Raw genomic sequence first — 27395 nt, 5'->3', positions numbered from 1 at the left:
ATGTATTAAATGACAATCAAGGTAAAACATGATTGGAGAATATCAAAGGACAATCAAGGTAAGACATGATTGGAGAATATCGAAGGACAATCAAGGTAAAACATGATTGGAGAACATCAAAAGGGTAATCAGGGTAAAACATGATTGAAGACATCAAAGGACAATCAAGGTAAAACATGATTAGACGACATCAAAGAGAATCAAGGTAAAACATGATTGAACGACATCAAAGACAATCAAGGTAAAACATGATTGGATGACATCAAAGAGAATCAAGGTAAAACATGATAGAACGACATCAAAGACAATCAAGGTAAAACATGATTGGATGACATCAAAGAGAATCAAGGTAAAACATGATAGAAGACAACCAAGATAAAGCGTGGATGAGACATCATCGAAGGACAATCAAGGTAAAACATGATTGAAGGACATCAAGATAAAACATGATTGAAGAATATCAAGATAAAACATGATTGAAGACAACCAAGATAAAACATGACTGACTCAAGTATTAGATGGGAATCAAGATAAAACATGATTGAAGACAACCAAGATAAAACATAAATGACTCAAGTATTAGATGGGAATCAAGATAAAACATGATCGAAGACAACCAAGATAAAACATGACTGACTCAAGTATTAGATGGGAATCAAGATAAAACATGATCGAAGAAAACCAAGATAAAACATGACTGAAGAACATCAAGATAAAACATGAATGAAGACAACCAAGATAAAACATGAATGACTCAAGTATTAGATGGGAATCAAGATAAAACATGATCGAAGACAACCAAGATAAAACATGACTGACTCAAGTATTAGATGGGAATCAAGATAAAACATGATCGAAGAAAACCAAGATAAAACATGACTAAAGAACATCAAGATAAAACATGAATGAAGACAACCAAGATAAAACATGACTGAAGAACATCAAGATAAAACATGACTGAAGACAACCAAGATAAAACATGACTGAAGACAACCAAGATAAAACATGACTAACTCAAGTATTAGATGGGAATCAAGATAAAACATGATCGAAGACAACCAAGATAAAACATGACTGGAGAACATCAAGATAAAACATGAATGAAGACAACCAAGATAAAACATGACTGAAGAACATCAAGATAGTAACACGATTGTGGAAAGAATCTCAAAATCTACACTGATAGTAACACGATTGTGGAAAGAATTGAGAAAAATAAATGGAACATGAAGAGAGTGTACGATGAAGACGACAAAGACATGTTGGTGGCTAGGGTTTACGAGGATAGATCTTACAATGGCCAACTGATCAACCGGGTTGGGACTATGTTTGATCATTTCACCAATTGGGCCATCTAACATTTTAGTAGAACTAACAATACTAAGGCCTAATAGTTTTAGCCAATAAGGCTATATATGATAAAAATATGATTGTATTGAATATTGGCAATATGCCAATAAGAGCTAAAACCTTTTGGTTTGTGTTTAAAAAAAAAGAGACGAGAATAACCCATATTCACATGAACCATTTAAACAAATCGGTTCATATAAAGTTAATAACCAATTTGCCAAACTTTTGTTTTGAAAAGAAGCAATTGTGTGATGATATGTGCAACTTTTTTTTTTAAATAAGCTTACTTGCAATTTTGGTCCTTATTTTTTTATCTCCTCGTTTTAAAATTCGGGATTTTAGTCCCTTTTAAAAGGTTTTTTTTTTGGATTTTAACCCCCTTTCCAAATTGAGACAAAATTTTAATGACATGACATTGATAGTGATGGTGTGTGCTTGCCACATTGATCAAATTTAATTCCTAGTCAATTTTAATTTTTAAAAAATAGATTCAATAATATTAATAAATTATTATTATTAAAATAACATATATTAATATTGCCTAATTAAATTACTTTGAATTATTATTTTTTATATAAACTTTAAATAATTATTTAATAATTAATTTTTGAGGAATTAATGATTAATGTGTATAAAACAATATTTTGTTTGTAATGGGATTTGAACTTTTCGAGGTTGTAGACAAACCAATTTGCCAACTAGGATGCACTTATGTTTGGTTATGTACTCCCAAATTGTTTATTTATTAACTGCATCTACTTTATTTTTAAAATTAGTTACATTCTCTTTTATTTTAAACTTCCACATGTAAAATGTAGGGGTCAAGCAATGTTGTTATCTTTCTGCAATTGCACCAACACTGTTAATAATTTACACTACAAGCATTTTTTTAAAAAAATTTGATGGAAGCTGTTATGTTTGTAGAAGGTCCTATAGTGAGTGGTTTAGTTGCACTTTCAACACTAGGTATCCTCAAAGGAAAAATGAACCTATTAAGTTATCCGATTCTATTAAGAACTCTCCCATTTCCGATGTATTTTTTTACCATCTTTTGTTTTTTCATTGTGTATGTATATTGTATAGCATTGTTGTAACTTGTCACCTAAAAACTTATCTTCTCTTGCATTTGTGTGAGTATGAAGTAGTTGCTGAAGAAATTTCAGAACCCTAGTCAAAAGCCACAAAGGGATTTATCATTACAAGAAATTTGACATTTAACAATGGCAAAATATCGTTGGTAAAGGTCCAAAAACCGTTGGTAAAGGTCCAAAAACCGTTGGTAAAGATAAAAAAACTATACCAACGGACGTTTGTTTTCGTCAACTATAATTTGCTATACCAACCACATTTTTCCGTCCCAAATTTTTAGTACCGAAAATTTCAAGTTTTTCGTCAAAAGATAGAAATTACCATAATTTTGGAATTTCCGGTAATTACCAAAAATTTCTGGAAATTTTGAAATTACTAGTACAATATTAGTAAGTTTTTCCCACTTTTTCCTTGATTTTTCTCAAATAATTGAATCGATAAAAATGCTACCCGACTAAATATATACATATAATAATTATCATACATACAAGAATACAAAACAAACTAGGGTGACTTCCTAACTTCGTCTTCCTAGTGACTAAAGTGACATGCATATGCTGATTCCCATGTTTTTGCATCATTAGTACAAATTTGTCTCTAACACTCAGTGACGAGAGGCAATGGGCAATCTGGTTTCAACTTTACCAAAACCCAATGATTGTTGTTGGCTAAACCAACAAGAATGATTTTATGCCTACTCGTATACTTAGGTGGAGCTAAGGCAAGAGGAAAATATGTGATGTTAAGTCGCGTGGAAAGAGAGACTAGTACGAGGGTGTGTATAGATGCAATAAGGTAACCCATATCAAGAATCTTCATCCATTAATCATACCTTAAACACTCAAGTGGTCTACTCGTAACACATTCCTAACTGTAGGGACAATGTCATAGCATAACTTGGAAAATAATTGAGAGTGTTAATGAACTTGAGAATCTAATTGTGTTTGTATCAAAGGCCATGACTATTCACCCCATCCAAGTGAATCTGGAATAGAACAAAAACAAAAATGTCCATCATCACCAACATCAATAATGCCATCAATGTATAGATGTAAGAAAGTAGGAAATTGTGATAAGTAAAGATATCTTGAAGATTTGGTGGACAGTTAGCTACCAATCGACATACTTGACGGTTAACTTGTTGGTTTTGTGCACGATCTCTTTGTAGTCTGACTCCCATGCGAGCCCTCAGCATACTCCCAATGGCTAGGATCACGATGCATGTCACTCTCTTGACTCTTTCTACTCTTCTTAATACCCCTCTTTGGCTTGTACTTCGCTGACGGTGGACACATAGAAGTTGTCGATGAATGTATTAGTTCCCAAACCTTTTTTCTTCAACACCTTCTGGCCTATAATATCAAATGTACTGAAATATGTCTTTAACTATTCACACTCCACTTTTAAATCCCACTTTGTACCACTCTCAACACGACTGACCTCATGCTCTACAATATGCAATTTCTTCCAAAATACATGAATTGAGTCTAAATGAACATGATTACCTAATACTTGGAAATCGACAAGCTGACACGCACACGGTAATTCGTGTGTTGTTCTAATGAAGCAACCACGTCTTTTTTACTAGAACCAACAAATTTTACCCTTTCAAGTTCCCTTCCAATGAGTTGTCTTGAGACAAAACTGTGTAACCTGGAACAGAAATGAGTGTTATACTGATGCTCAATATTGACAATACTTTTTTTTGAAACGACTCTCTAATTGAACCTAGCTGGAACTTCAACATGGTGTTCACAACATCCCAACCTCGACCTAAATCTCTCAGGCTTGTAGTCAACATGTTTTTTAGTCTCCAATTAGCAGACTCAACCCTAAAAACCATAAATAGAAATATATGTTAACTTATGATTAGTTATGTAATAACATCAAATTGTCATGTTTTGTGTACATGTTTGTTGTCGTGTACCCTAAATGAGTGACTCTGTTAGTCTAAAAAGCAACAAGCCTTTCTTTATACGGTGTCAAACATGATTCATTCACATATTTAACAAATAAAGGAATATAAGCACAAGCAGTCTCAAAGTGCTTGAATTGTTCGATAAACTCAACTTCTGTATATGAATACATGATGTTGTTCCATAGATCCATGGCATGTTCTTTTCTTTCTAATTTAACATACTCTTTATATTTCATATTAAAGTTTTTTTAAATATGGAACGAACACAACATATGAGTTGCATTTGGGAACATAGATACCATGACATTCATCAATGCAAGTTCTCGGTCCGTCACCATAACCTTCGGTAGCAATTTCTCAGTAGAGAACAACACTTTGAGCTTCTCCTGTTCCCATGTAAAATTCTCCTCCCTTTCATGTTATGAATAGGCAAAGGTAACTAAAACAATCTCAAGCACTGATATTCGATACATGCACGCTCACAATGCATAAAATCAAACTCAACTCAACATCTACAACAGACATCAAAATATGCAATAAAAAATTCTTACCTATTTTTCTTGTATGTGCGATAAAAAATCAACACCAAATGAAACATATTCAAAAACTTCACAGAATTAGGATGTGTCCAAAAGATATCAACTAGAACATCTGAGTTGTCCCTATTTCTAGTCCAACACATGTATTTCTCTTTAAGAATAAGGCTCAACAACATCTGCATTTCTGTCAGTGGACCTCTCTTGCATATTTTGTATGTAGATCTAGCTTTATACACCTGGGTAACACTCCTGAGGTTTTTTGGATCTTTGTTTTTCAAAGCAACAACTATGTGCCTTGGAGCCTTGTTGTACTTCATCATGTCATTCACAAACTTTCTTTCATGATCTTTTAGACGTTCCAATATGTCATGGCCTTCCAAATCCTCAAATATTTTATGATTGTGCATCCCACACCTAACCATCACCTTCCAACTAATACCACTTGGAACAGATCTCCTTCTAAAAGGACATTTAACTTTCATACTATAAATGCCTTTTGACGAATTATTGCTTTCAGATGCATTCCTTATTGTGTAATTTCCTCCTCTCTCATAACCCATATTCAATTTATCCTTCCTCCCGGGTATTCCATTAGGAGAGTTATAACGAACAGTGACAACAATAATATCATGTCATTTACCAATAGCATTTGGTCATGCTAAAACTTCAGATTGAGACTTAAATATTTGTCAATCATTTACAACTAAATTATTAGTTTGATAAAAACAGACAAACAATTAAAAATAGCATTTGTTGCATAGAAAACATACGACATCTGTGGTGAAGAACTCCGTAAAATCTGTACAGAAATTTATAGAAGAAACTGCCGATTCTAGACCACATAAATAAAATTTACGTTGTACTAGAAATTCTGAAATTTTTGGTATATTTTGCTACTACCCGGAAATTTCAAAAATTGTCGGTATCTTTGTTTTTCTAGCACAGTACCAAATTTTCCAAAATTTCCGGTAAATTGCCTTTGAAAATTACACACAGTTTCCGGTAAGAACGTGAAACGAATACCAAAATTTTCGATTTGGATACCAGAAATTTCGTTTTGACGACATGTCCATGATAATTTTTTTTTAACAAATATAATTTTTTTTAAGATAAATATTAACAACAACAATTTTGTCAATTTGAAAAAATGAGGAGTGTCAGATTTACTTTTAGGGGTGGCAGGTTGATTTTTCAAGCATATGGGCCAATTTATTTTGGGCCCTATCAAGAAAAACAACCCTACAGTTCCTTAATCGGGTTAGGCCCGTTTTAGTTTTCCTAATTTGCATCCCAAGATTTTCTAGGGTTTTCGCTACTTGTTCACGGCATCCACATTACACATTCATTCACCATTCTTGTCCGTGTAATCACGAAAATCAAGCACCGAGAAGATGGTTCAGAGGCTCACCTACCGCCGGCGCCATAGCTACGCCACCAAGTCCAACCAACATAGGGTTGTCAAAACCCCTGGTAACTTCTCTTCCCTGTGTTGTTTAGCACTGGTAGAGTAAATCATGCAAAAAAAATTGGGTCTTTCTGTTTATTAATCGGCGTTGTTTAATGCAGGAGGAAAACTTGTTTATCAGACTACCAAGAAGAGGGCTAGTGGACCAAAATGTCCTGTTACTGGAAAGAGGATTCAAGGGGTATGTTTCTTTTTTATTTCTTATTTCTGATCCGGGGAAGCTGATTAAGTGAATAATTGGTTTTTATTAGTGATTGCAAAGTGTTTTGAGTTTTGAATTTTTGAGATGTCGGTTGTTGATATTTGACATTGTTGAATCTGAATATGCGATGAAAAGAATTGGTTTTTTGTGTGGGAATATATGTTCTTATGGTAAATAATGTTATAGTAGAGAAGAAGTGAATTGTTTGGTAACCTAGTTTTACCCCTATTCAATGAGAAATTGGTATTTTTCAGTTACTTTTACGGCCTGTTTGGATAAACAGCTAATTCGCATACATTATTTTATAACAAAAGATAAGATAAGTTTAAATTGGTTTTATAGATGTGATAAGTTGTTTTCATTAGCTCTCTTGAAGAATTTATAAATATAAGTTTAAAAAAATTTATGAAAAATATCATAAGCTGTTTTAATTAAGTCTCCCAAACAGTGTATCAAAACCTATGGAAGTATTTAAGTTCATATAAGTTCATCCAAACAGGCCCTGTCTGTATAATTTTATTTTGTGGAGCTGGTACGGATTATATGATTGGTGTCCTATACCTTATTTTGAATTTAAGCTAGAATGTTTATTCGCGCCACACTCTTTCATGGTTAATCATTTGACTTGACTGAGTTAGGAAGTGTGATAACTATATAATTCAGTTTCATGCTTGTTCTTATTATTTTGTTATTGGGTTTTAAATTTTTTATTGTGTAGATTTACATTTTGGTTGATCCTCTCTTCATGATTTGCTGATGCACTTTTGCATATATTTGTTCATCTAGGTTGCTAGAAGTGTCTAACAACCATTCATCTTATTATAGACTGGTGTCATCAAGGTTGTTAGAAGTGTCTAACAAGCATTCATCTTATTAAAGAATTGTGTTATTAAGTTAACAATATTAAAAAAATAACAGCTAAATAGGTTTTTATTTTTGTATTGGTTTGCAATGGAAATTTACTAATGAACAATTACATTCATAATAAGACAAAGATGTATGATTAAGCGAGCTAGGATGAGTGACCTTTTGAAGAGTCCTTGATGTTCTTATTACACAGTCATATGCTGCTTGCTGCCAAGGGTCCTAAAGTTTGAGAAGTAATTAATTTTCAACTTTATGTAAATTAACGGTTATTAATCCATTATAATTGCAGATTCCACATTTAAGGCCCACGGAGTACAAGAGATCAAGGTTATCTAGAAACAGGAGGACTGTGAACCGTGCTTATGGTGGAGTTTTATCTGGAGGTGCTGTTAGAGAAAGGTTTGTTCTGCTCAACTTTGTGTGATACTTTGTATAATTTAAATTATCTACATTAATGTATTATGTTGTTTATTATATATATTAGAAAATATCATTGACATTGCTTGATTTTGTCTCTGGTTGTGTAGAATTATCCGAGCTTTCTTGGTTGAGGAGCAAAAGATTGTCAAAAAGGTCTTGAAGATCCAAAAGACAAAGGAGAAACAAGCTTCAAAGGCTTGAGTTTCATGAAATTGAGATAAAGATCTTTTTGGAGGAATTTTAGGTTTGAGAGATTATAGTACAAGCACAAAATTTATTAGAGCTGCTACGTTTGTTAATTTTGTGCTCATTTGTCTTGGTTGAACTCATTCTAGTGGGACTGTTAGCTTTGTCAACTAATCCGCTATGATACAGTTTTGTTTGTCTCAATTTTCTTTTGATGGTTTATTCATGTTTTACTCAGAATTTATGTTTGCATTTATAATATTATTGAAGTTAGGTTTACTTATTTTCTGATTGCGATTTTACTGCTGAAAGTACCTCTTGGTTCCTTTTATACCAATAATATTTCAGAAGCAGAAGGTTATGGGTCCGTTTGTTTTGGCTTTTTTTAAAAGTGATTTTTATAGTGTTACCAAATTTTGTGAAAAAACTTTTTACAAAGAAACTTTTTATAAAAGCTTTAAATGAAAATTTTGTTTGAATAATTATTTTTAAAATGTGATTTTAGATATTTCATTTATTTATGGAAAAAAATTTGGATATCAAAATTTCAAAAAATCACTTAATTTTGAAGCTATTTCAAATAGATTTTTATAAAAATCATTTTTGAAATACAACTTTTTGAAAAATTTATGATTTTGACTAAGTTTTGGTCTTCAATTATGTATGTTTATGTTATAGGATGTCAAATTAAGTGTTCCATTTTAGAAAAAACGAATATAAAAACACTTGTAATATTTTGAAAAACGGTTTTAGAAAATCTATTTTCAAAATTACAAAGAAAAAATCTATTTTTTTAAAGCTGAAACTAGGGGTGTGCATGGTTGGTTATTTTCAAAAACCAAACCATAACCATTTTAAAACCATTTACATGGTTTGGATTTATAACCATAACCACATTTTAATCAAAACCGGTTATAAAACCGGTTATAAATTTGGTTATGATTATATAACCGGTTTTTAAAAAAATCCAGTTTAAAAAATTATTTTTTTCAAAAATATTTTTTTTCAAAAAAAAAATTAATATTTTGAGAATTAAAATATTTGGATTTGGACAATAACCGGATTATAACCGAATCCAAAATAATTTAACCGGTTAATAACCATTTAATTATATCCGGATTATATGAATGGATAACCAAACCATTAATAACTAAACCGGTTAATAACCATTCAATTATATCCGGATATTTAAAAGTGGTTTAGGTTTGGTTATGGATTTGGACATCAAAACCGGATATTTTGCACACCCCTAGCTGAAACAAACTGGCCCTATATTCTTCTGAGATGCATTGCTAGTTTGGACTGTCCTATTAGAGAATAGTTCATGTGTGAATGAGGCATTGCACTTGCATATTTCAAATAATAATGGAGTTTGACGAAATTACGACACCTTTCTGATTTTGTTGAATTAGACTTAGTGTTAGTATCCACATCTCTTTGAATTAGGGTAGGGGTATGCCTCACAGGGAGGAGTTTCCAAGGCTTTTTAAGGTTCCGTAGTAGAATGTTTGCAGGTTGTGATAGCACGACTCTTAGAATCCTGCTAGCTTTGTGCATTCGGTGTTTGCAGAGTCTTCTCAAGTTGGTTGCAGACTTGTGTCGGAGGCCACTCTTATTTTGTAAAAAAATTGGGTGTGTCTCTAATCGCTGTTTGGAGATGCATTATTGGACAAAATTTTTAATAAAATGGGGTGGATCTTAAAATAACGCATACTATGTGATTTTGGTGCATTTTTGGATTTTTGAGGGTGTGAAATGCATAGATAAGGGTGGAAAGAGCAACTCCCTTATGTTTTTTTACTAGTGTTTGAAAGAGTTGTCCCCCAGGTATTGGCCAATGCTCGTCCCGCCAAAGTCCGCTGCATTTATTTGTTCAGCCTGTCCCTTCTTAAGCTCACCTCTTTTTTGTTAATTCTAGTTAGTTTAATTTTTTATGGTTTTATTTTATAATTTATCTGTGAGTATATGTAACATTTTAAAGTAAAATTTATTAAAAAGATGTTTTATAAAAAAGTGTTTAAAAAATAAGTGGAAATTTTAATTGAAAGGTAAAAAAAAAGTCTATTAATCTATTTAAAAATAATAAATAATAAATAAATAAATAAATAAATGAGCGAGCAACCCCGCCGTCCGCCATTTTGGCGGGGCGAATTTAATTTTTGTGTCCATTAATACTTGACGGACTTGCCCGCTCCACTCATTTTTCGGCGGACTTAAGCAGGGGCGAAGCGGGACGGACGGTCAATTTTGTCACTCATATTTTATTTTGTCCGCTACTTTATGATAAGATTCAAATATGACCGCCTTTGTAAGAGAATGGTACCAACACCTTTTGCTTGTTGTGTGCTATATACAATTGGAGTCAAACTCATCATTTGTTTGCAATTCATGATATTGATTTTAGTGTGGTACTCCCTCCGTTCCTAATTATAAGACGCTTTGGAGAAAAAATTTATCCCAAATTATAAGTCACTTTATAGTTTAAATGCAACATTAATATAATTTTTCCCAATATACCCTCTATCACTTATTACTCTTCCTTTTTTACACTCTTTTAATTTCACTTTCCAATATAATTATTGAAGGGCACTTTTGTAAAGTTATACATCATTTCACTTCTCATAAAATAATAAAATAATAATTGGATTTCTTAATTCGTGTGAAATACCAAAAACGTCTTATAATTTAGGATGAAGGTAGTATAATATGGAGTATTTAGGTAGTTAAGGTGAGAGATGGTCATGCCTTCGAGTATCTTTGTACTGATCGATGCGCTTTTTTTTTCTTTCAGTTTAGGTGGATAGATTTTTTTTGATTTGGTTTGACTTTGATTTGACATTTGGTTGCATGTCTCCTATGAAAAATTAGATAACAACCTTATCATACGCTAGAAGGGTGGCTCAACTAGTTTGAGTTAATTGAACTTAGGGTTAAGGGAATTTGAGTTTAGGGTTCAATCTTTGATAAAGATGCCTATGCATGGCCCAATAGTAGTTTCAAATGGTCAGTTTGTGCTTGGTTTGATCAAGGAGGGGTCTATTGTTCTCCTTTGGCGGGTTTGGCTTCTAGCTTTCTCTGCTCGGGTGGACTTTTTATAGTAGTAGTGGTTTTGGCAGGTTATGGGAGGCCTTGTGTTATTGGCATGTCTTCTTCGTTTGATCTTGTGTTGCTTAGCATGTGTTTTTGCCTTCTTTTCTCCATATCTAATTACAATTCAACATACTCCTAATATTACATGTAACTTTCTTTAGTTTTTTTATTTTCTTAAATTAATCATTTATAAATATCAACAACTTATTTATATTTATACTTAAATATGAATAAATACTTCTGATAAAATTTAAACTCTAAATCAACAATTTACACTCATTTAACTAACACATAGCATTTGAACTATCTCATTCACTTCCCGTTTGGTGATATTTTTCCATAAAAAACATTTCCTTTCGAGTTACACAAAGTTCTAAATGTTAAAACAAAAGCTACTACAAGCACATGAATAATACAAAGGTCTAAGTTGAAAAAAATGTTAGACTTACTACTCTAGTTCTAGCTCCAACCAAAAGTGACTCCCTAATTAACAACTCAATTGGTAAACTAAACTAAAGAACATTAAAGAACAGCTAAAATACCATCATTACTTCCTGATTTACTAACAACTAATCTAGCTCAAATATCAGTGATCACTTGTTAAATAAACTTCACACTAAGTGTAACACTTGGTAGTAGAATAGCTAGAGGGTTCATCCGAAGAACAAGAAGCAACGTCCCAAACAAGACTTGACTTCCATGCTTCACCAATATTGAAAGGCACACTAAATGGGAATCCAATGGATCTCACTCTCTCCAACTCTTGCTCATTCACATTAGGAATACTATTAGCCATCAATGGATATCCATTATTGTAATGGTCAACATAGTTTGAGGTCGTTCCTTCACATGACATACCCAATAGCAAGGAAGAAACATCCATTGAAGTTTTGTTACAAGATGTTTCAATAGGAGAAGAGAATACTAAGCCGGTGCTAAGGTTAAGGTCTTGATCGTTCGAAATCGGTAAACGGTATAAGGGTTTGTAAATCAATGGATCAATGATTGGATTATTGTTATGATAAGATGGAACATCTAAAGGACATAGTGTTGTGCCACTAGAAGAGGTCAAGTTTTGTGTTGTGTTGTTGTTGTTATTAGTAGTACAAAATTGGTTTGCATAGGTGGGTTTCTTTGTTAACATCATGTTTGATGAACAAAATTGGTTGTGGTTTCCATCATTTGTTAGAACATTGGAAGTTGATGTTTCAAGTAAAGGAGGGACCCATGAGTGAGAGAGTGCTCTTTGAGCTGTTGCATTGGTTTTCTTGAATATTCTGCAGATTGCCCAAGATTCCTACAAGTTCAAAAACATTTAATATTAATTAGTAAATCAAAGACTTCATAATGAAGTTATATTTAACCTACTCTCAATTATCAGTCAAATGTCATAATTATATAATTATACAGAACCTTCTCATAATTATATAATTATACAGAACCTTCTCAAATTTTTGGAGACTATGCGTAGATCACTCGCAGTTTAACCAATATAACAGAGGTTCTATTTAATTACAATTTAACTGTGACAAACATTTTATAAACTTTTATTTAACCACATTTTATATACAACGCTCATACACTACAACCTAACGAGACGTCTTTTCTAAAGGACAAAGCTGTGAGGATGCTCACACCTAAAGAAGACAGTAACTCGTAGCTGCAATAACGTGTATCTGAGGTCGACCAGAAGAATAATGAAGTTATATATTTATTGGTAAGAGATAAACACAACTAATATCCATTCTTACATGATTTTATCAACTATACCAACAAGTTCCAAGTAAAAAAAAATAGATTTAGCAAGCTATACTTACACTAGCAGGAATGGTTTTGTCTCCATACTTCTTTGGAGATGATGATGATGATGAGTCAATGAGAGAAGGTAGTCTAAACTCATGCATCATCCAATCAGTTTTGGCTCCTTTAGCAGCTCTACCTTTGTAGAAAACCAATGACTTCTTCAAACCAATACACTTAGAACCCTCTGAGGAATAAATAGGTCTATCTGTTCCAGTAGCTTTCCAAAACCCACCTCTTGTTACCCTATTAGGTCTTGCACTGTTCCTGTACTTTCTGTCTCTTGGACAGTAAAAATACCACTCTTTCTCTCCTGTACTTGCCAACTCTACACACATAATATAACAAGCATATAATTAACTTGGTAAGTAGTTTTCAAAAACCCTTACACAAAACATGATGATCAACATATGTAACTATGTAACTAACACAGCTAGCTACGTTTCAGAGCCGTCTTTGAGAGCATGCAAAACAGACTAAAAAGTGACTAAAAAGTAGGTTAAAGCATAACAAAATAGAGTTCTGGTTGGTTGTTTTTCTACCGTTAAACTATAGTAAACCTACATAGGGTCTCTGAAAACCTAAGACGGCCAAATTAGGGTTAATAATATATATAGTTTATATGAACCAAACAAAGCACTGTTATGAGTCTTACTTGGAAGATCCCAAGGATCAAATTTATAAATATCAAGCTGCTTGATGAGCTCAATAGCAAGAGGGCGTTGTTGAATCTTTCTCTTGAGGTAAAATCCAACAAGTTCTTCATCAGTTGGATGAAACCTAAACCCTGGAAGCATAACCTCATCAAGTTTCTCACAACCATTTCTCTCTTCCATTTCTTGAAACTTTTCTTCTAGAGTCAAAGAGATTATAAGGTTTAAAGGTTTGAATGAAAAGCCCTAGAAGAAATGAATATGTTTGAGTTGTTGTTTGTTGATGAGGAGAAAAAAATGAAAGAGAAAGTTGGTGAGAGTGAAGTTCAGTTAATGTGTGAAGTGATTATATGCTACCTTAGAAGGGATCTGAATCCGAAGGTTTAGCCGTCTTTGAAGGATTGTGTGTTTTGCGAGGATCACGTAGGTTTGGTTTTGCTCATATACAAGAAAATTAAGGACAAGGCTCTTAAAAAGAGAACATATACCAAGAAAGTCATTAAAGCTTTTAATTAAGTGAAGAGATTAATGGAGATTTATTTCTTTTCTCTTCCAATTTAATTAGAAGCATGGGTTTGAAGTTTAAACTCATTTGCACCGTGTCCATTGTGCTCCTCCCCGACCGAAGAGATTAATTTCTACAGTTGCAGCGTTTAATTATGAAACACAAAATTCATATAATGGGGCAGAACATGACACAGATACTACGATATTAATAATGTCAAAAGCATAGGACACGGACATTAGACACTATTACATATGAAATAATATTTGAATTTTATTTATCCATCTATTAGTAAAATCTATTAGTAAAAGAGTTAAAAATATTTTAATCATTTAATTCTATATTAATAACATTGATAACATGTTTAATCATTTTATATGCGTGTGTGAGATTTGTGAAAAAAATATATAAAAGTTTGTTGAAATAAAGAAAAAAAAATTATTTGAACACATGTCTCAAATGTCTAACATATATATGAGTGTTGGACACTAATTCAAAATATCGAAAAAAAAGAAGAAAAAAAAACATTTTAAGAGACCATGTCGGAATTTTCTTAACACTTACTTAGCTTTTTTAATACGAATACTATATAAGTGTCGGACACCGCGTCGACGCCTATTTTTAAGAGTGCTTCATATTCTAATAATCAAACAATTTTTTCAGTGACATGTGAATAACACAAAAGTAGAATCTCAATACAACAAAAAAGGAGCTTTCTAGGGATTAAGATCATATAACTCAATTACCATTTAACCATATTAATCTCATGAAAATCTTAGCCTAAATGCACTACAATCCAAGACAAAAGAAAGTTCCAAGAAAATAATACTATATTTATAAGCATTGTGTTTGAAACTCAGAAATATATTTGAAAACGTGTAGGTGGACCTGAACCGAATTCCAAAATATAGCTCAAATACATAATTTCAGCTGCAACTTTCTAGTTAAGCAATTATATTAAATTAATTGATTCTGTTCTCAGAATCCGAAAATCCCGTTTCTATTCCATTCCTCAAAGCTTCTATTCCACTGGTTTGTCAGAAAGAAAGAGTTTAATAATAAGAGTTACGTTAATGTCAATGTTTAGATAACAACAAACGGACGTGTGATGAAAGTCTAATACGGTTAAGGGAACCGTCTTTACTGTTTCAGAATTGATTATTTTGTGATTATTTAACAAAAACTAATTGTTTATTGTTAGTTGAATATATAATGTCAGAATTAGCTTCAAATTTGTGCAACAACATACACTTACTATGGGTGTTGACTAGTTCTTTGAACTTTCTTCTTTCTAAAGAGTACTAAACTGTGCCCACTTGTTAGCTACAAGAATATGATATTATGCATGTTGTAAACTATTTTTATTATAGTTTTTAAATAATATTATGCATGGTGCCTCATAGTATCTGATTTACTAGATTGCTTGATTTAGTTTGTAGTTAAGTTCTAACATAGTGGTTGTAGTTTTCTTTTAATCGCAGTTGTGAGGATGTAATCGTAGTCCTCTTCCTACTAAGTCTAGCATCAATTATCATTGGAGTGTAAATAATGCAATCATTACGTCGTAAAATAGCAAAATAAAATAAAAAAATGTTGCAAATTATTTCTTAGCTTACAAATGGTCTAAATCTTGTTATAGCATGCCAAATCAATTATCTCAACGATAATCTTAGTCTATGTTTGGTTTCATGTTTAAGGCATCCAAAATTGATTCTGGATACCTATAATTAATTTTGACGTGTTTAATTGATCTCAAACAGAATTGATTATGCTTTCAAGAATTGATTCTACTTAAAATTAGGATTTATAGTTTTTAATCAAACGTCATTTTTACACTGAAATTTATTGTTCAACTCAATTTTGCAAGAATTTCTTCAAACATAAATTACTTTACCTTTAACTCACTTTTATCAAAAATCAATTTTACATAATCAATTCACTCAAAATCAATTTTTTTTTACCACAGAACCAAACAGACGCTTAAATTTCTTCAATTAACTTCAACACATATTTAATCTCATCTTATGCTAATCTATGGATTATGATAACCCATACTCTTTAATTTAACGCCATTTTTAGTTTGCCATGTCATAGTTCTTGATTTGAAAATTTCTTTTTTAAAGGGTACTTCAGGATATTCCTATGACATTATAAACTCTAAACTCTAAAAAAATTACAAGATAGGATTCCATAAGTTATCACTTTTAGTGAAACCAAACAACAATAGATCTAAGTTTCTCTCTTGTATAAAACCACTTAAATAATCAACACACACACATTGAAGTTCTAACTTTCAAACTTTAATGTTAGTAATAAACATGAAGAAACTGCCTTTAAAAGCAAGCCTGGTCAATATCATTATAAATTATATTATTTGAATCACATGGATGCCAACTGCCACCCAAATTACTTCCCTGATATATTACACAATTTCTCAAAAAAATCACTTTTTTTTCTTAAAGTTATAAGCTCAAATTCTCACCACTGAATTACATCTATTTAGTATTTACTACCATGACCAAATAATCATTTTCTACTTCACTGTTTCAAACATCAATTTGTCCAAAATTTTACAACAGCGAAAGGGAGCATAGAAATACAAACAAAATAAAATGGATCTGTTTTCTATAGATACATGTCGATTCTCCGCATCATAACAAAGGAGAGAAATTTCCTTTCAAGTCATCTGTAATAATTCTTTGATATCATATCCTTGCAACTGTATATACAAGCAGGGGAACCGATCTTAGAATTAAGTAAAATCATTGATTTATCAGAAAGCACAGACTCACATATGAAGCACTAACACAAACACCATCCACGTGTCAGTGCCGTGTTGGACAGTTACACACTTTCAATCTAATGTGTCGGTGGTACCTAGGCACACGCATAATGTTAAACAATATACCTGGAGAAAAGTGAGAAATAATATAACTCCCGAATTCCAGAACGCGTGGATAGTGATGGGAGTGAGAAGGTTGCGAGTTTGAGCATAAGAAATCCCAAGAGCACTTCCTAGAACAAACAACTGAGGGAATTCACCAGGAGTGAGATGAGCAAGGGCAAACACTGCAGCACTAAGGATGATAGCAACTGGTGTAGGAACCCTGCAAGAGATTAATCGTAAATTAGAAAATTTGTACATGTAGGTAACATTTAATAATTCAGAAAACACGTCTCAAACATTCAATACCACTTAGTAAGGGAAGTCATGAAAAATCCTCGGAATACCGTCTCCTCAAGAAGTGGAGCAAAAACACCTGTGATGCCTACCAAACAAGCAGTGCTACGAAAAAACAATAAACACAATCAATCACTTAAGAATATGGGATATGGAACCTAGCTGGAAATTTGAGAACTCTTCTTTCTCCATTGATAGAAGAACCGTGATTTAAAATTTCAGTCTGTAACTATATAGTCACAATTATTATTTTTAAATGCTCGTGCAGCAATCACGTAAGCGATGTTTTATTGCAACTATCTGCAATTTCTTTAGTCAGAGTATAGCTGCAAATAAAGCCACACAATTTATACAATAAGGAACCTAGATACCTTAAAATACCTGACACTTGAAGATCCAATCAACGGAAGCAAGCGAACAAGAGCATCGGTCTGAAAAGCAGTTTATAGAAAGCTAGTAAGAGGTCTCTGATAGAGCAGAATTATAATGTTTAGTAGTATTGAAATATTTAATAGAAAGATAACACCAGAGCAAAGCTCCTCAGTGACAAATTCACTGCCAAACCCTAAAGGTGATCCAAAAAATAGTTGTGCCGTCAAATTCCCCTTACAATCCTATTTATTAGGGAATATGCTAACTAACTGCCAGCTAGGCAGTGATACCTATTTATTTCACGTTTTCTTTCTTTTTCTTTCTTACATAAACTCTCCATGCTTTGGGCCTAGCATTATTCACGCCCACTAACACCTCCCCTTCATTATCAATGGGCTCCGCCTCCTTCCTATCATCACCCCCTCCTTCAACACTAGCCTTGTCCTCAAGGCTAAGATCTGGAAATTGACTCTTCAACAGGAGCTCTTCTTCCCAAGTAGCGTCACCAACATCCATACCTTCCCACTGGATAAGCCATTCCCTCTTGTGTTGACCCTGCTCCCATCTATCCCTCCAAGACAGCACCCTAGCCGGAATGATGGCTCTCTTGTCTGTTTCTAAACTAGCTGGTAACTCTGGAATAGCAGTGTAATTACCGACTGCTTTCTTCAGCTGAGAGACATGGAAGATAGGATGAATCTTGGAAGATACCGGTAATTGCAGTTTGTATGCAACCTGTCCAATTTTCTGAATAATTTGGAACGGCCCGAAAAAACGAGGAGAAAGCTTTTGGTGGATTCTACGAACCACAGAATGCTGCCGGTGAGGACGCAACTTCAAAAATACCCAGTCCCCAATATCAAAATGAACTTCCCTCCTTTTTTTGTCAGCAAAATGCTTCATTTGTTCTTGAGCATTTTGTAAATTGAACTTCAGCTGACGTAATGCTTCGTCCCTGTCTCGCAACTCCTGTGCAACAGCTTCGACACGAGTCTCACCCTCCAAATAATGCACCAACACCGGAGGTTTCCGACCGTATACCACTTCAAAGGGTGTGAAACCTGTTGACACATGAAAAGTGGTATTGTACCACAGTTCTGCCCAAGGTATCCAGTGTGCCCAAGACTTGGGTTGGTCTGAAATAAAGCAACGTAAATACGCCTCTAGGCATCTATTTACCACTTCTGTCTGCCCATCTGTTTGAGGATGGTAAGCTGATGACATTTTCAGCACCGTACCCAACAACTTAAACAGTTCTTTCCAAAATATACTAACAAACAAGGGATCACGATCGCTAAGGATTGATTCAGGAATACCATGGAGTCGCACCACCTCTTTCACAAAAATTGCAGCAATCGAACGAGCCGTAAACGGATGTTTAAGAGGAATAAAATGACTATATTTTGATAGACGATCAACTACCACCAAAATAGCTTCGAAGCCATTACTCTTCGGTAAGTTCATAATAAAATCCATGGATATTTCACTCCATACTAACACTGGAATGGGCAAGGGTTGTAACAAGCCACTAGGCGTGGTTGCTGCATATTTCTGCCTTTGACACGTGTCACACGCCTTCACAAAATCCTGCACGCGTTTCATCATTCCTGGCCAATACAGGGTCCCTGCCATCCTTCTATAGGTGCGTAGATATCCGGAATGTCCCCCACTTGGGGAGGAATGAAAGTCTTTCAGCAAATCCTCAATGATTGGAGACTGTGCTGGAATCACAAGTCTGTTTTTGTAGAACAGAATTCCCCCTTTGAGAGTAAAACCTAGCTTAGCATTAGGATCTGATTGAATGGCCTCTACAATCCGCTTGAGCACTGGGTCATTCAGCACCTCTTGCTGCAACTGCCCTCCTTGTTTCCATATCGGATAAGACACGAGGTTGTTTACTTCTACATCTTCATGTTGTCTTGATAAGGCATCGGCAACCTTATTCTCCACCCCTACTTTATAAAAAACCTCAAAGTCGAAGCCTAATAATTTAGCAATCCATTCTTGCTGATTAACCGTAGTAATACGTTGCTGCAGCAAATGTCTTAGACTCTTCTGATCTGAATAAACAACAAACTTCCTACCCAATAGGTAATGTCTCCAATGTTGAATAGCTAAAACTAGTGCCATTAATTCTTTATCATAAGCTGACTTAGATAATTTAGAGGGAGTAAAAGCCTTGCTAAAATAAGCGATAGGGTGTTTCAACTGCATTAACACCGCACCAACCCCTTTTCCTGAGGCATCACATTCAATTTCGAAGGGCAAGTTGAAATTCGGTAGAGCCAAAACAGGAGCAGAGGTCACAGCATGTTTTAACTTCTCAAATGCTTCCTCGGCCCTTGCATTCCAATGAAATCCATCCTTTTTTGTCAACTCTGTTAAGGGTCTCGCAATGTTGCCATAGTTTGCAATGAATTTTCGATAGTAACCGGTCAACCCCAAAAAACCCCGCACTCCTTTCACAGTTGTTGGTACAGGCCAATTCAGCACACTAGTAACCTTGGTAGGATCCACAGTCACCCCTTCTTTAGAAATGACATGGCCTAGATATGCCACCTGTTGTTGACCAAAAGCACACTTGCTTTTATTAGCCACAAACTGATTTTGATGCAGCAGCTGTAATACCACCTCTAAATGCTTCAAATGTGTGCTCCAGCTATCACTATACACTAAGATATCGTCGAAGAACACAAGAACGAATTTTCTTAGATACGGTTTAAAAACTTCATTCATGACAGATTGAAATGTTGCAGGGGCATTGACAATAGCATGGCTAGTATTTCTAGTAGGAGGAAGGCCACTAATGTCACAAAAAACTCCAGGAAATTTGTCCAGTACCCCTTGTAGTTCACTATGTGGCACAGGAACATAACTTTGGGTCTGAACATCACTAATTGTTAAGTTTGACCAGCATCTTGTCTCACTTGCACTGGCAGAGTGTAGCACGCTTTGGAAGGTGGCCACTTGCTCTTCCCCTGATTGGCCAATCAGTTTCACTTGCTGTTCTTGATAAGTAAACACCATGGACATTTCCTTCCAATCCATCGTCACCTTGCCAAGAGTTTCGAGCCAAACTACACCCATGATTAAATCCACGCCCCCTAACTCCAATATATAAGCATCAAAAGTAGTCAGCATCTCTCCTAACTGAATAGAAATTCCATTACATCTTCCCATTGTCAAAATACGATGGCCGTCGCCCAATTTGACCCCTAAAGGGTTGGAAGGAACCAAAGGTAACCCCAAAGCTGCCCAATTTGACCCCTAAAGGGTTGGAAGGAACCAAAGGTAACCCCAAAGCTGCCACCACCTTAGGAGATATGAAATTGTGAGTTGCACCACTGTCGATTAGAACCAAAATCGTAGCACCCTGTAAACAACCCTCCAACTTCATAGTACGCACCTGTTTTTGAGATGCAGAGACGCCAAACACTCCCATGGGTTTGCATTCCAGAACCTCATCCTCTTTTTCATCTTCCAAATCAGCATCTAACACGACAATCTCCCCCTCCTCATTAACGCTTTCATCATCTCCCAAAATGATAACCCGGAGTTGTTTCGAAGCACATTGATGAAGAGGATCCCACCGTTCGTTGCAGCGAAAACACAACCCTTTTGCACGCCGTTCACTGACCTCCGCCGCTGGTAAATGACGGACACCACGAGGGTTACGGCGAGTACTATCCCCAGAAAGACTGCGAGATGCATTAGAGGACAGAGAGGGTTTGTTTGACCCGGTTGAGATAGTAGACCCAGAAACCGCACGAGATTGACTCGAATTAAGCCCAGATGGGTTAGAGTTAAGAGACCCGGTACCAACCCCTTCACGTGGGGTCCAAATTTGTTTAGAAGGACGGGCCCAAGGAGAATAGCCCGATTTAAAACGTGACCCCGAGCCATGACCCGACACCTCAGCAAATTCACGCTCGACGTCACGTGCCAGTTGCATTGCAAGATAACGATTTCGAGGTTGGAAGGTACGAACGCGAGAACGAATATCGTGGCGTAAACCACCGATAAAGTAGCCCAGAAATTGTTGTTCAGGCAACCGGCCACACTGAGAAGAGTACAATTCAAATTCGGCAACATAATCCTCAACAGATCCCGTTTGCTTCAACTCCTTGAGCTCTTCAAACGGATTTTCCAAACGACCACCTCCGAAACGAACCATCATTGCCGCCGTTAAATTCTCCCACGACAGATCCTCCGTCGAATCACGCCAAAGATTAAACCAATGGATCGTTGGGCCTTCCATGCTAAGTTTCGTCAATTGAATACGAACCTCTGGTGAAATGTTTTGAACCTCGAAATAAGTTTCAGCACGCGTAATCCATGCGACTGGATCCTCACCAGTGAAAGCAGGTAATTCCACCTTCTTCGCTGCTAAACGAAATTCATCCAACGGCGACGTCACCGTTGTGCCGCTACCGAGAGGGGTTTCTCGATTCGCTAAAGCACGCTGAATTTCCTCTGCAATCACAGCACGCAAACCAGAGACACCGTGCTCAATATTGCTCATACGTTCCTCCAAAGCAGTGAGTCTTTCAGCCATTCTGGTGTTCATGAACTAGGTAGGTCGGACCAATTGATAGAGCAGAATTATAATGTTTAGTAGTATTGAAATATTTAATAGAAAGATAACACCAGAGCAAAGCTCCTCAGTGACAAATTCACTGCCAAACCCTAAAGGTGATCCAAAAAATAGTTGTGCCGTCAAATTCCCCTTACAATCCTATTTATTAGGGAATATGCTAACTAACTGCCAGCTAGGCAGTGATACCTATTTATTTCACGTTTTCTTTCTTTTTCTTTCTTACATAAACTCTCCATGCTTTGGGCCTAGCATTATTCACGCCCACTAACACCTCCCCTTCATTATCAATGGGCTCCGCCTCCTTCCTATCAGTCTCCACGAGGTTGAAAACTCAAAAACAAATCCTTTATGTAAAGTAATCTTGAATAGAACGTAAGTAATAACCCTTGTTAAGACAGAGTATTATACAAAAGAATAATTAGGATAATTGATTCATACTTATCATGCGATAAAGCTAATTAGCAAGCATGACTCATAACATGACTCAACCTATAAAACCAGCTTGAAATGTGAGGACTGCTCAACTATTATAAGCGCTAAAAAGTCCATATCTCTAAACAAGACGGAATGGAGCTCATCCCATTACACCCAACACATCGAATGATCTGGAGACTGCAATGAAGTCAGTCTAAATTTGTCCCAATTAAGACGGCTAGGGGATGACCGAAATTACAGCAGAATTCCCACACAGCTAGGCCCATTCCCAATGGTCCTGGAGCGTGGATAGGCAACCCAACAAAGGATCTGTCATAGGATCAGGAACCATTATAGATTTTATAGGCCTAACTCCATCCTACAAAACCAACTGTTAAGAGTCCCAAATCGGACAATATATGGCCTGAACATGTGTTTATAAGTGGGGGCAATCCTCACCTTACAAACCTGTTTTGTAGGATTGGATTAGGCCCGCCCAACCACATTTCTTAACACCAACTAACTTAACCCTGCAAAACCAACTTGTAGAGCAATGAATCTCACCACTTATAACCACTATTTAGGGCATATCACTATCCAATATAGGACTCTCAACCCACACTCGGACACCTCATACTCATGACTAGACATTTGGAACGTAACCAGGGTGACTCGATATTTAGGGCATATCACTATCCAATATAGGACCGTCAAGACACACTCACACACTCCTCATACTCATGATTGGACATTTGGAACGTAACCAGGGTGACTCGATAAAAGGGTTAACTAAGCGATCTAGGATAAGCTTTTTGACCATCTTAGATTTTGGGTCTAACTCAATTCCACAAAATCAACTAGTAATGTGAAGAGTATCAAGCCTTATAAGAACTAAAGAGGCTATATTTTTGGGAAAAGTGGGACTAAACTCACGTCACAATACCTAGGACAATGAAGGTGCTTGAGGCTACATGGAAGGCAGCCTAAATTTACTTGCAAATAGGGGGTGGTTAGGAGTGGACGGCAATTATGATAGAATTTCCAACAAAAGTAAATATGAAATCTATACTGATCTTTGAGAAATGGTGAACCTAAATTTTCTCCTCGCAGACTATGATGAAAACATTTCAACTTATAGAAAATAAGAACAACATTAACATCTGCCTGTGAATGATCAAAAATAAATTATTAACCTCTCTTTGTGGGGTTTCTCCACTAAAGAAGGACACAGCAACTCCTGTCAGTCCAATGGAAACTAGAGCACCAACAAGTCCAACTCCAGCCCACAAAAGCCAACCCTTTTGAAGATTAAACGGTTCCCTCAAATCTGCAACAAATTTTTTTACCATTGAATGGAAATAAGCATCAGCACATAAAAAATTCCAATTCTTCTAGATATAAGCCAGTTGCAAACCGAACACTAAGGTTATGTTTGGGAGTTTGAAGGGGAGGGGAGGGCTTCCGAAAACGAATTTTTAAAAAAATATAGAGAAATATTTGACATTTTTTGAAAAAATGATTTTATTTAGAATGATAAAAGAGTCATAATCATTACAAAATTTTTAATTTTCAAAATAGTATAACAACCTAAAAGATTTTTGGAAAATTTATATAAGCCCTTCAAAACCCTCCAAAACCCTCCTTCAATACAATTTTTGAGTTCCCCCATTTTATGGGGTTTTTAGTGTTATGAATAAAACCAAACCCTCCAAAACCCTCCTACTCAAAATCCTTTTATTCTTTTCACCCAATTCTTCTTATTTTTTAAAGCCCTCCCCTCCCCTTCCCTCCAAACTCCCAAACATAGCCTAAACCAACAAGGGTATGACGCTAATCGCTAATACTTGAAAAGTTCTAAAATCATAATTACCATATTTGAAGAAGTCTTCAGGGAGTGGCTGGTAAGTGCTGAAAACACTATATATGATTCCGAGTACAGCAGCAGTAGTGATGCTGCCAAATAATAATAACAAAATGTTAACTTCGCATATTCTTATCAAGTCAATGACCAAATGAAGAGAAACCATAAAAGTGCAAGTTGTTTCACGGTTTTCCAACCAACTTCAAGAATTACAATAGTCGAGTAGAATGAATTGGCATACATACCCCTGATCTAAAAAGAGTAACTCTGCCTTTTCATCTAAACTTAGTACATCTGGTCGAATCCCTAGATATGGTAGAGCTGTTGCCTCAACCAAACCTGTCAACACAAAACTGCCTGGGAATAAACTAACGGCTCAAGTTTATAAACATAGAAGTTAAATATAAGACGCAATAACCATGTGGGGTAACACAAAAAATGATGGTATGAGTAATAAGTTTTTAAATGACATTTTCCCAAGCACACTACTCTCAGCCGCAAATCGCATAAACTAGTGGTTTGTTCAAATTCTGCTATGCTATAGCGCCACTATTGCCGCTATTTAACAACATTTTGAACTAAATAGCCGCTATTTGATATTACTGCTCAAGTATATTTCCATTATTACATATCCAACATGAAACTATTTATGAATATATAAGAGCTATTTAAAACACACCCCAATCCACAAGCAAAAGAGGTTAATGAAACTGTTTGCCACTCCCAAGGCACCTCCCATCGCCTAAGAAGAGGCGATTCCGATCGAGAATCCTGAAATAAGAACAATGCAATTTCAAATTATCAATACACTCATATACTCATGCAAACAAAACTCAAGAGCAAAAAAACCTCTATCTATAGTCTATAGGTGTTACAAAGCACAAACACCGGAAACACCACACTAACACATCGATATCGATAATAATTTGAAAACATGAATAAATTAAACATAATTACTAAGTGTTGTGGTTAGTTTAGACATAGACACTGACACACCTTTTTCACATAGGATTTACTGAATTAGACTCAAATTCAGTCATGAAAATGGAATTATATTATCATAGTATGTTTTGATTTCATCCTATCCCTTTTCATGAATCCAAACATACAATACTCATGGAAACTCAAGGGCATTAACAAAAACTGAAAAACAAGAAATAAAAAAGTGGGTTTTGAAAAAGGAGCAACCTTGTTCTGAAGTTTAGTGTCAGAATCGTCTCTGGCATTGAAGAAGCAAACAGATGAAAGACCCCTTTGAGAATTGAAACGGCAATGGCGAGGAAGAAATGCAGGGGTTTGATTTGAGAAGGTTGTTGAGAAAGGAAGTTTATGGGTGCGAGGTAGAAGTGATGGTGAATAAAGAGAAGAAGCGACTAGAATTGAGTTTGAAATTGAAACCATTTTGTAGAATGGAGAGTTTGGAAAGTGGAATAAGAATTTGATTTGAATGGAATGGAATGGTACTACTCTTGTTGTTTCTGTGCACACCACCAACACCAAGAGATGGCATGTGATAAGGCTAGTTAGGAGCTATACTTGGATTTGGATCAAATTCCATTTCATCTCTAAATTTATTTTTTATTTTATTTTTAAACTAAATAAATAAATAATTATATTTAAAAATAATGATAGCATATGAGACTCTTCAAAGCTCATACGTTCAGAATATTTGCATTCTCTAATGCGTCCACTTCTCGTCTAGCCACCAGATTGTCAAACAATGATACTATATTCACCTCACTCTCTAATGCGTCCACTTTTCGTCTAGCCACCAGATTATCAGTCAATGACACTATGTTCACTTGGATCTATGTAAATGAATAACGAGAAAAAATGAGCGAGAGTTATTTTAGAATTCGAAAGCTTGAATTCATAAATGTCGGTTGCAAAGGAAAAGACAACTAAGTTGATGATTCAGTATCCGAGAGCGTATTGCTAAACAACCAAGTTACGGTGTTAGTGATAAGACATCTCGATCTTGGTTGAGAAATTCGCATTCAAGGCATCCACGTGACAAGGTGTCTCTCCATCGATTGAGAAAAATCGTATAACTATGCCAAAAATACGAGATCTCAAATGAATAATTTCAGCAAGCACAAGCAGGTGAGTTATTCATCCGAGAGAGTACACACGCTACGAAAGTAAGGACTGTACAATTTTATCTAATTTTCTATAACTCGCTCTGTTTTCTTGTATTTGATTTTGGAAAGTCAATTGGGTATGTCTAGATAGATTAACATGTACCCTATGTTCTGCTTTATTATTTTTTTAATTTAATTCTTTACATTGAATGTCCAACTTTTCGATAGCTTAATCAAATATGGCATTGCTGTGGTTCGATATCTATTGTACTAGTTCGCATTGTCGTGCGCTTGCGGCTTGCATCAATCCGGCATTTTGATCGCCTCATAGGGTGGCAAGGATCTCTCTTAAGAAATCCAACATTTTGACCATCTCATAGGGAGGCAAGGATCTCTCTTAGGGAATTAAGCATTTTGATCGCCTCGTAAGGCAATAAGGGTCTCTTTTAAGCAAGCTAATGTCAGTAGAGGCTTTCTCCCGGTTGCTTTATTCTTGAACCACTTTTTTAGCATTCGCGCCTAAAGGGCGGGCCTTTTTCAGTTGAGGCTCTCTACATAACACTTCCTAGAAATTTCTTGATCTCCTTGGATAACTCCTACTCTCCTATTGGAGAGTGGGTACTTCATGCATAAATACAAAGTGGACAATATGGTGTCCAACTTATTAAAATTTGGTTGCTCTATAATCATATTATAAGAAGAGAAGGCATCAATAACCAAATACTTGATCTTAATTTCTTTGGCTTGATCCTATTCTCAAAATGTGGTCTTTAGTGTGATGTAGCTTTTCACTTGCACCTGCTCC

At 35.2% G+C, this 27395-nt stretch overlaps 3 protein-coding genes across 3 annotated transcripts; 1 reads left to right on the top strand and 2 right to left on the bottom strand.

Annotated features, from left to right (window-relative positions):
* Positions 1–6201: 6201 nt before the first annotated feature.
* LOC131617090 (large ribosomal subunit protein eL34-like) lies at positions 6202–8276 on the top strand. Its single transcript, XM_058888469.1, has 4 exons — positions 6202–6366; positions 6463–6542; positions 7720–7829; positions 7958–8276. The coding sequence occupies exons 1-4, from the start codon at positions 6288–6290 to the stop codon at positions 8049–8051; spliced, it is 363 nt and encodes a 120-aa protein (XP_058744452.1). The 5' UTR covers positions 6202–6287; the 3' UTR covers positions 8052–8276.
* Positions 8277–11512: 3236 nt separating this feature from the next.
* On the bottom strand, positions 11513–13998 carry LOC131617089 (putative NAC domain-containing protein 94). The gene is made up of 3 exons (XM_058888468.1): positions 13582–13998; positions 12944–13254; positions 11513–12423 (listed from the first exon to the last, which is right to left on the bottom strand). The coding sequence occupies exons 1-3, from the start codon at positions 13760–13762 to the stop codon at positions 11743–11745; spliced, it is 1173 nt and encodes a 390-aa protein (XP_058744451.1). The 5' UTR covers positions 13763–13998; the 3' UTR covers positions 11513–11742.
* Positions 13999–16416: 2418 nt separating this feature from the next.
* LOC131620430 (uncharacterized) lies at positions 16417–26042 on the bottom strand. The gene is made up of 9 exons (XM_058891503.1): positions 25698–26042; positions 25189–25280; positions 24755–24862; positions 24519–24601; positions 23842–23975; positions 17647–17696; positions 17278–17370; positions 16993–17191; positions 16417–16803 (listed from the first exon to the last, which is right to left on the bottom strand). The coding sequence occupies exons 1-9, from the start codon at positions 25908–25910 to the stop codon at positions 16762–16764; spliced, it is 1014 nt and encodes a 337-aa protein (XP_058747486.1). The 5' UTR covers positions 25911–26042; the 3' UTR covers positions 16417–16761.
* Between the last annotated feature and the right edge of the window lie 1353 nt (positions 26043–27395).

The sequence above is a fragment of the Vicia villosa genome, linkage group LG7 (genome assembly GCF_029867415.1).
Source record: "Vicia villosa cultivar HV-30 ecotype Madison, WI linkage group LG7, Vvil1.0, whole genome shotgun sequence".
Classification (NCBI taxonomy): Eukaryota; Viridiplantae; Streptophyta; class Magnoliopsida; order Fabales; family Fabaceae; genus Vicia; species Vicia villosa.
The sequence above is the reverse complement of the archived record's forward strand: the minus strand, read 5'-3'. Positions and strand labels throughout refer to the sequence as shown.